Source organism: Eutrigla gurnardus (assembly GCF_963514095.1).
Source record: "Eutrigla gurnardus genome assembly, chromosome: 1".
Lineage (NCBI taxonomy): Eukaryota > Metazoa > Chordata > Actinopteri > Perciformes > Triglidae > Eutrigla > Eutrigla gurnardus.
The window spans coordinates 5,118,793-5,129,241 of record NC_139915.1 but is presented as its reverse complement, the minus strand read 5'-3'; the positions used below and the strand labels follow the sequence as shown (position 1 = coordinate 5,129,241).

General features: G+C 43.1%; 1 protein-coding gene across 4 annotated transcripts in view; it reads right to left on the bottom strand.

Annotated features, from left to right (window-relative positions):
* Positions 1-382: 382 nt before the first annotated feature.
* nhsb (Nance-Horan syndrome b (congenital cataracts and dental anomalies)) overlaps positions 383-10,449 on the bottom strand; it is a 46,947-nt gene continuing 36,880 nt past the window's right edge. For 2 of the 4 annotated variants that reach the window (XM_084013335.1, XM_084013337.1), the window contains 5 exons: positions 10,142-10,273; positions 9,478-9,630; positions 5,116-8,301; positions 4,487-4,628; positions 383-4,372 (listed from right to left, as the gene is read on the bottom strand). In XM_084013335.1, coding sequence (XP_083869461.1) covers positions 3,745-4,372; positions 4,487-4,628; positions 5,116-8,301; positions 9,478-9,630; positions 10,142-10,273 — 4,241 coding nt within the window. In that variant the 3' untranslated portion in view covers positions 383-3,744. The remainder of the gene's footprint in view (positions 4,373-4,486; positions 4,629-5,115; positions 8,302-9,477; positions 9,631-10,141; positions 10,274-10,449) is intronic. The other 2 variants (XM_084013336.1, XM_084013338.1) reach the window with 1 other exon arrangement.

The following is a 10,449-nucleotide window of genomic DNA, read 5'->3' as shown; positions in this document are numbered from 1 at the left end:
TTACTAAGCAGCCTGATGAGCTGTTAAAATGAATTAGATATAGAATAATGGAATTTTCACAATGTTGTAAACCCTGCACCCCCCAAAAATAAATAAATAAATAAATACAAGACTGAAGGTGTTGCACAGCTCCAAAATATACAAAGGCTTGGAAATAATCATGTAAACTTTGAAAAAAAAAAACTTTTTTCTTTTTATTATTTTATTGATTTATTTTACAAAAGAAAGAATTTGAAACATTTTTTTTCTTTAAAAACTTATTTACAGGTTTATACAAAAATACAAAAGTGATTCAAATCTGTTAAGTCCTAGCTAGTTTTAAACATGGAGCCTTTTTAAATAGATAGTTACACTGTGTCTTCAACGTCTATTTTTTTTCCAGTTATCTGTCACGTATATTCCAGTTTAGTTTAGTATTATTCCATACTGTACACCTTTTTTGAGAAAAAAAAAATAGCCATTGGTTGTTCTCACATTTTCCTTTAGGAAAAATTCAAGCAGACATTTGAAAACAAGAATCTGTTCAAAGTTATAGATTCTTGTTTTCTCCCCCCCCCCCCCCCAAACTATTGAGGACTGAGGTTTGAGACGGCTAAATGAATGGTAACAAGAGTCTGCATTGCAACCTCACAGTTTGTCTTTCTAATCAAATTGTGTCAGTCAATCATCAATCTGCTGCTTTTTACAAATAAATGAAACAGTCTTAAAATACCTCTATAGCATCAGTGCCAGGTACAGTACGGAAAAATCACAGTAAACAATTTGTCAAATCCTTTTGAGTATTTTTCTTTTTAAAAGTTTAAATAGCATTTCACAGTCACATTGCATTTTAATGTTACACTGTATCAATCTTACTGATACGTTTATTTTTATTCATTCAGTAATAATGATTTGTGGGAATCAAAATATTCTATGGGTCAAAAGCAAAGATAATGACTTTCTGTTAGATCAAACTAGTTTGGAGTCTATGAATGGATTTTTCTTTTTGTTCCATTTCAGTTTTTTTTATAGCGGCTTGTCCAGATATGCACTTTAAAACAGGAATCAGCAGTTTCTCCTGGAAGATATTTCTCTCACTCCCAATTTCCACAGCTCCAGCAAGACTAGGACCCAGCACCAAGTGTTAAGATTCTCCAATCCCCACAGATTCTATATCATTAGTTTCTTTATAGTCTCCGTATGATTGTCCAGTGAGTAGATATACAGTACAAGATAAACCCCTGTTTGTGATCACGACTATACAGAACAGAATTAGCCAGACAGTTTGTACATCTATAGAACACACTATTGAACTTGAACATTTGAACGAAAAATACAAAATCTTTTTCTCGTGGTATGGAGACATCCCTCAGATAAAAATAATGATATGGTGGTGTCCTTTCCTTATCATCTTCTTTTTTTCTTTACTTATTGCATGCGTTAGAAAACACAACAAATAAAACAATGAACAGGAACAAGTGCGCTTCAGCAATACAGGTATGAAGAATGTAAAATTCTAAAACTCATTTCACAGCTTTTTACCCTCTCCATCTTACACAGTGTCAGTTCTGCAATTCAGATTCGCTGAGTATCAAACAGTTATTTCTTTCTATCTATCTATCTATCTATCTATCTATCTATCTATCTATCTATCTATCTATCTATCTATCTATCTATCTATCTATCTATCTATCTATCTATCTATCTATCTATCTATCTATCTATCTATCTCTGTCTGTCTGCCTATCTGTCTACCTATCTGTCTATCTGTCTGTAGCATTTACAATAAAATAGTAATATGCTTGCTGAGGTATTCACAGAATACAGTGAATGGTTTCTACTGAAGTACGGTCTCTGAATGTAAGAAGTATATGTGTTGTGTTTGCTGTGAAAGGCAGCTGGGAGTTTCCACTGATGATCATTTGCATCTGTGACACACTGGATGCTCTGAATGTGTAACACTTATTGGAAGGATGAGAACGATTCCATACTCTAACCCAGGTGTTGCATAGAAAAGGCTATCCAACACTATAAATAAATATCGGTGGTGTGTAGGCCTCTCCTCCACTTGTCACCTCTCTTTCAGATTTTGTGATATGAGGTTTGGAGGGTAAGACAAAATGGTGTACACCAGCCACTGGGTTGAGCTTTTTCACCTGTCTAATGCTACTGGGTCAGTGCAAATGAAGGAGAGGCAACAAGGAGAGGAGAACCATGTACATTGTTAAGATTTATGTGTAATGTTGTCAGCGAGACCTGTTCTTCTATGCTACACTCAGGTTGATTCCCTATAAAATTTCGGCTTGTTGTTTTATATAGATATGACTTTATATTCAGTACAAATATACATATGCAATTTCATTTATAAGATATATTTTCTTTTCAAGGAATATTCTTGAAGAATCATGAAGTGCAAAAGCGAGGTTAGATCTTGGAAAGCTTTCCAGATTAACCTCTAGTCAAACCGATTGAGGACCACCTAAAGCATTTTCACCGTCTGCACTCAATGGTATCTTTGAAATGCACCTTTTCCACTTCAAGTCAGCACAGCAAGACTGGCCAGCAGCTGGAAAAGCTTTAATCAGTCTAAACATACTAGATTTCAAGATTGGGCATAAGTAAGTATGTGATTGAATTCTGGTGGTACATGGCGTAAGTCCATGTATATACGTGCAGGGACTTATAAATGCCCTGCTTACAACCACCTCTAGTAGAGAAAGGCCACTGTGCGATTGTCCAAAATTAGCCTGTATCTTTAATAAATGGGCCCCATCTAGGCGTAAGCCCTTGCTCCTTCTCGTTAGACACTCAAATCCAAGACAAATCAATTTAGATCACTGGCAATGTAATACAAATGTCACTAAAACCTTTCACAGTGAAAGATTTATTATTTTTATAATACAAAGGAACCACAAAAATGTTGACAGAAACCAGGATCCAGGGGATGTTTCCATATAGGGTCATGCAACATGGTGAAACTTTATCATCATGTTCTGAGGTGCAGTTTTACAAAAATACATGCATCATGTTATCTTTTTTGGATATAATTAATGTGAAGAAATATGATTGGCTCTGTATGATATACTCTTTATGCCAGGTCTGCTGATGGAAATATAAGTTGGTGCTGTGTAACTTCCACAAGGAAACGACCCTTGCTTGTTGGCAGGAATATTGAGGATGGACTCTAGGAAGTCTGGCCAATGCTTTGGCCACCAAACGTTGAAAGAATATTAAATTTCATAGGCATTTTTAATTTGAATAAGAAAGCAGTTCCTTAGCAACACACGCGCACCCACGCCATTCAAAACACAAGAAGTAGAAATATCAGTGGGTATTGCATGTGCTCATTCATGCACACGCACTTTGTCCATACTCCACAAAATGTATTTTCTTATAATTTACCAAAGATTTGGGACTGTTTTTTTTTTTTTCTTTTTAAAAGACAGTTCAATCAAAATAGGTCTCAAATCTGGCTCATTTAACTATGAGAGAGCTATTCTTTTCATAATACAGTATTTAGGTATATCTTCAAAGTTTTTATAATCATTCCTTTATGATTCAGTATCTCGCACCATAGTCTTACACCCTTGAATAGAACAGTAGATCCAGAACTGGGGTGCATTTTAGCAACAGTCAGATTTTGTGTGGCAGAAGAATTACACCATTGGCCTTGATGACACACCTGTCCAAGATTAGAAAAGTAGAAGGGGCCATTTCAAATGTAGGACACGGCTAAGAATAGAGGACATCTCTCATCAGGTGGTTTTAGGATGATCTGTCATCATGAGGGCTCCCATCTGAGTTCTCCGTCTCCCCTTCGGAAATGGCTTGCATGGGGGCCGTGTAGAGGCGGCTGCGCGTACTGTAGCGACTGCTGTTGGCTACAGGGGGGATCCGAGAACGTCCCTGTCGAGATGCAGCTGACAAAGGCAGGGTTTTGGGGGTGAAACTCTCAGAGTTGGCTCTGGGAAAAAGGCCTGGTATCTGGATTGGGTCTAGGCCAGAAATGTGGGCCTCTTGGAGTGTAAAGGGTAGCTCCTCAGCCTGTCTTATGGCCCCTTCCTGAAGGGGGTCCCCCGGGCTTTTAGGGGTGATGGGGCTCTTCAGAATCTCCGTGGCTGACATGCGGTAACTGGAATCAGACCTGCTGCCTTTCTTCAGCAACAGTAGTTTAAACTCCTCGTTGGACGTGCTGGATTTCTTGGCGCTGCGGTAGATTGGCACGGGGGCTCGTTGAGTCCCGGCAGCTGTGGCTAAGGTGGCTGGGATGTTCAGAGGAGGAGCTGGCGGGATAATGACGGTGGAAACAGGGGTCACTGGTGCTGCAGGGCAGAGTCGAGACTTTGAGTTTAACTCTCCTGAATCTTTACGGCCTAGGACCTTTCTCTTGGATCTGAATGAGGAAATAGCAGTCATCAGCAACAGTCATCTTTAGATCAGATGTGTAGATAAAGGAATGGACAAGATCAATCAAATAGATTGACCACCAATGGAGATTTTACAGTACCTGTGTATCATGGCAAACAGGTCCTCAGTTGTACGGGTCTTGTTGGGTGATGTGATAATAATGTCATCATCCACTTTGGTGTCATCCATCAGAGGGGAGAGTGAATTATCACTTGGTGTTGAATCTGTAGCACAAAACATGCCTATAACATGTCATCTGGTTGTTTGATCATTTAGTATACAATAGGGTTGGGCCAATTTTTTACATTGCCCCTTTCAGCTGGTCTTCCGGTATATTAATAGTAGTATATTAATACAGCTGCCCAACCCTAGAATACAATCTGTGAAATAAACATCCTTGAAACCATTCTCTCTCTTTGTGATTACAGGTCACACTTACACATGTTTTTTGAGCTGTAAACTAAATTATATTACTGAACTGTGATATAAGGCATTATAATGTTAATCGTGTGACATTTCTTAACAAATTTATAAATATTGCCACTTTCTTGGTCAAAAATATGCCATCAACTGTCTGTCCATCACTGAATCTAGAGTGTCAACCAGTGGGGACATGTCATGAAATGCATATGATAAAATAAATAATGCCCTCTAATCAGAGGTGAGCAGCCACATCACCCAGCCACCCATAGGTGGGAGTCTGTAAAAAAAGAGTAGAATTTAGTTTACCTTTACTGAAGTAATCCTCAGTGTCAGGAGTAGTGGAGTCATCTTTGCTTTCCTGTGGCTGCTGCTGATGGGCACTTCTGGTAGCACCTGATGTCACTTCCTCCTCTTCTTCCTGCTCCCCATATCTTCCTCTCCTTGCATCGCTGATTAGGTAAGGATGCGATGTCTCTATTGTGGTACCAGGCACTTTGGCTGGACTAGCCCAGGGCCCTGAGTCTGAGTGGGATAGCCCAGCAAATTCATACGCTGGGGGTGGAGGGTGGTTCGATCGCATGCCTCCTCTAGAACATGCAGCCCTTGGTGGCTCTTTCACTTGCTCTTCCTCCTCCTCCTCATCGTCTTCATCATCATCATCATCCTGGGAGAACGAACGCTCCCCCAAAACCCTGAACTCAGGGTGTGCATGAGCTGAATGCGTGAGCCCTCTGAACTCTGTGTGCGAGTGGATGTGTGTGTGTAGATCCACAGGCGAAGGGTGGGGGGCACGTGGCACAGGCCGATGCAGGGGTGAGCTGTCCTCGGAGAGTTCTGATGATGGGTCCATCCGTGTTCTGAAAGCCGTCATAGCCCAGAATGTTCCAGGTCCATAGCGGTCCTGTCTGAGTAGCAGGCTTTCATAGGATGGAGGCCCATCAGGGTGGCGGCCAGGGGGAGGTGGATGCAAGTGTTCAGGGGAGGAGATATGGTCATGACCTGGAGGCCTAGGAGGTGGTCTGCGAGGAGGGAGAGGCCTTGTGTTAATAGGCGGTGGAGCCAGTGTAGAACCACTAAGAGGACATTTGGGTCTTGTTGCAGTCTCTGCTCCACTTGCTATTTCCTGGTCTGCAGTGATGGCACTATCTGTAGATTGGCTAATAGACTGGAGCTGCACTGAACGAAGAGCAGATGGAGTTATCACCAATAGGTTGGAGCTGGGAATTGTTAGAGCAGAGTTTGAACTTGGCGGTGGGTTGGTATTTGATGGCTCTGGGGCCAACAGCTTTGTTCCAGTGGCTAAAACATTTGCAACTCTGTGTTTGCTATGGTGGAGTGTGTGCATATGGTGCGTTCGGTGGGATAGCGTGTGCCTGACATAACCACCATGAAGAACATTGAGATCAAGTTGAGTAGGTGGCGGTGGGAAGTCTGGGTCTCTGTTGTAGCCAGTGGAAATTGAAGCACCATCCCTGGGGAAGTGCTGCAGGGAAGAGAGAGAAGACTTCCTCTCTGGCACTTTGGGCTTTCTCTTGCCAGTTGAGGGAGACAGTGGTCCTGGGAAGAACGCTGCAGAAGATGTGGGTAAGGTTGATGTTGGAGTCTCTGATTGGCTGGAGTAGCCACTTGATGGGGAGGCCAGGCCAGCCAGCTTCTCGGGGGACCCAAGTTTGAAGTCTCCAGGTGGGAGGGGTGGGCTAGTTGTCCTGGTCTCTGAAGCCTGAGCAAGTGCCTGGGTTTGGGTTTCTGTGGAGGAGGACGAGCTGTCTGGTGACTTGATACAGTCCATGACAGTAGTGCCTGTGGCTGTGCTTGAGTTGGACATGGACGTGTACTCACCATTGTTGGACTTTAGCTCAGTGTTGTGAAGCCACAGGTCTGCATAGTCAGATTGCACAGCTCCTTCATCCTTAAATGAGTGTGTATCTGCAGAGCTGAAGGACATAGGCTCTACTATGTCGACGGTTTCACCTAGTCCCCTTCCCCAAGTTCCCAAAGGCTCTGTCACTAGACAGGATGTTTGTAATGGTTCTGGAGCTCCTGAAAGCTCTAACTCCAGTTCCAGCTTCATATCTGTGGAAGACAAGGTGAGCTCTTGTTCACTAACCATCTTTGGTTGATCTTGATCTGCCTGTGTGTCCGTTCCAACATCGACACCACTACAGGGGTCCTTCAGTGAGGAAGTCCGTTTGGGTGGTGGAGGTTTGACTTTTGGTTTCCTCAGTGGACGACAAGTCCTCCCCAGGGTCATAGTACCTGTTCTGAAGTCACCTGAGGGCTGGGGGTAAATTCCATAGGATCGTGGTGCTGCCACAGTGTTGGATTGGCCACATTCAGGACCTGGGTCTGCATAGTTATACATGTATCCTCTGTAACTCTGATTACACTCCCCAAAATGCATGGACGAGGAGTAGAAACCCTCTGTATCAGATGGGTATTGAGGGCCAGACTCTTTTTCAGTGTTGCTGGTCTTGTTAGTGAAACAGATTTGGTCTTGTAGACTTTGTTTAGAGCTGTACTCTTGCACTAACCCATGGCTCCGGCTCAGAATTTGGGTTTGGTCAGGGTCTTGGTCTGGATCAGTCTGGTCTTGGTCTTGAGGGTATGTCCACTCCCCCTCACTGGCTGTACTGACCCCTGCGTCGTCCAGTTGATCTGTGGCCGAGGATGTGAAGGAGCTTGACCTGTGGCCCTGGCCCTGGGGTCTGAGGTCCGAATGGTATGAGGGATCCAAAGAGAATCCCTCATCAATGGCATTGGGCCCAGTGTTGAGTGACAGCTCTGAGTCACAGTGGGAGGAGCCTGTCAGTGGTGGAGAAGAAGGCGGGGGAATGGTTTCAGAGGTCTGCGAGGGGCAGGTGGAGCTGGAACCACTCCAGTTACCGCTTGAAGATTGATGGTCTTCCTTGTGGTCCACATGGCTGCCCAGGACTCCTGTGGTAGACACAGAGTGAATAGGGCTGCTGAAAGTATCTGAACTCGATGAGATCTCACAACTGCCCATATCAGCTTTGCGGGGCAAGCGAGAACGGCCTCTCTCCATCCAGCTGTGCTCTGGGCTGCCTCCTGCTCCACCCCCTCTGTCTCTCTCTCCAGATCGCTGTAACCTTTTTAGGCTTCCAAGTTGCAGAGGCTCAGGAGCTGCCTGGTCATCTGTGCTCTCTTCTTCATCCTTCATCATCATCATCTTCATTCTTGGACTAGGGCCAGGGGGAATAAAGTCCTCTGCTTCATACGGTGACAAGTCCTCATCTTCATCGTCATCATCATAATTGTCATCATCGTCATCCTCATCACTGTCCATCAGACGCCCACCCTCTCGAGGAAGGCTACGAGAGCGCAATCGTACACCATGGGCTGTAGCACTGGTGTATGTGGAATCTGACTGGTCACCCAGGGAAGAAATATTGCCTGTTGAATGGGAGAGAGATGCAGGGATTCCCTGATGGCCACGTTGGGCTCTGATGCGCCTTCTGGATGGAGCAGCTGTACCTAAAGTGAGAAATACAAGAGAGAGAGAGAGTCTTGGATGTTGAATATATATGAACCAAGTTACCATGCATAAGTTAATTGAGTTTGAAAATGAAAGAAGTGTGCGAAATACAGGGGGTTTCTGGGGATCCAAGACCCCTTGGTTGATACTTGAGACCCCCTGAAAGCTACAACAGCAAAACTCTAGGGGTGACCCTGGAAATTCTTTTACAATATTATTGTCATCTGCAATTGTCACCAAACGTCTATTAAAAGCTTACTATTTATTCACAAATATGAATATAGAAAAATATTGTTGTTGTTTCCTCCAATATCGCCATTGAATAACTGGTTGTTTCTGGTGAGGCCATCTTCCATGGGTGATGGTGTTGCAATTGGCTGCAATGCAAATGTTTTGTTGTTATAAAGCCTAATGTTGCCCTGTACTACCTGACGAGCAGTGGATATTTATTTTCCACGTTATCGAATATTTTCATTCTCTAGCCTATGTTTCCTGTGAATTGTTGATAGAGTATGGGTATTATTCATACTGGTTAAAGGTATACTGGTTTGGTTAGATATTATTGGCAGCATTCAGATGGTTCTCCCAATATCTGATCGCACTACACTACACTCCACACTACCCAAAGGGTTACACAATGTTACACGTGTGACACACTCCAGCTGAGTGACACTGGCAAATACATGTTGATGTTGTTGTTAGCACACATAACTTGTTTCCACACGTCTTTACTATTTTCTCCATGTAGATCAGTCACAACAACAACAACAACAACAACAACAACAACAACAACAACAACGGTCTGAATTACAACTGCTATCCATACAGTAAATGACCTGTTATAACAGACGAACTGCTCCACCAGGTTTCCGCTCAGCCAATATCTCATTGGCTGTAGCTCTCTGACAGACTCTGCGACAGGTGCAGATATTTAGCATGCTGGATATCTGTAATGTATCTGTGATGCAGCAGCCTTCCAGCTTGCCTCTTTGAAAAGTCCACACATATTGCTTGACTGCTGATTTGCGAGTGCTGTGCAAACACAGGTTTGATCGGATCTGGGACTTTTGCCTGGGAGCTTCAGAAACTGTTTTGAAAATCAGGGCTAAAGTAGCTACTAAATGTGGGAGCCAGATTCATGAACCAAATATACTTGTCCATTCTCATAAACTTACATGCTATAAGAAAATCATCTGTCTGACAGCCAGAGTCACGAGTGCGATGGATACAACCACTGATTAAGAGGTCTTCCTGACAGAGAGAGAGTTGGTGTTGGTTGGCATGGACAATCACTGTCCGCTCTCTTGCTACGGGTGATTCATCGGAGTCTGAAAGCAAAGAGACGAAGCATGTTGAGTTTTACTCCTACAAGTACTGGTAACATTGTCCACACAGCTTTATTGCTGAGAATCGGGACCTCCATTATTCATGATCAGCTTGTAAACAAATCCAAAGCTTCTTAAAACAATATTATTTGATTGCACAAACAAAGGTGAAACATCTGAAATGTATATGGCAATGGTCCATTGCATTATGAAACTGCATGCATGCACAACTACAGGTAAACAGGTCAAAGCTGAACCAGGAAGTAGCTCACAAGTAACTAGTACAGTTTGGGTAATGGACTGCCTAGTATTTTTGTTTGCATGTGATTGTTGCTGCTCATTTAGCTTGCCCTCATGAACTCATGACTGTTTTAGCAAGGTCACCTCATTCCCAGATTTCAACAGTTAAATTGGAAAAATATTAATAAAACCAATAGCATTTTGCCAAGCCTAAAAGATTATGATCCATACAGTATAATAAGCCTAAGTTTTCCAGGTGTGCTCTAAAACATACCCATGTCCTGTTGTACTCTTTTGGGTATTCCTGTGATAGTCTTCCTCCTCCTCAGCTTCCTTCTCCTCTGAAGAACCGACTGGGAATGGACTAGAGAGCAACGAGCACTTGCTTCCCTGTCAAACCCAACTCCTGCAATAACAACACAGAAGCCATAAGCCATATAAAAAGCTATAGTTTAATATATTCAATTTGATTCCTGGTTTTCATGCAGGCAGTCTGGGTTTGATTCCTGATTTGGGAACAGTTGCTGTTTGGTCACTGGTTAGCACTGTTGTCTCACAATAGCAAAATCCCTGATTGATCCT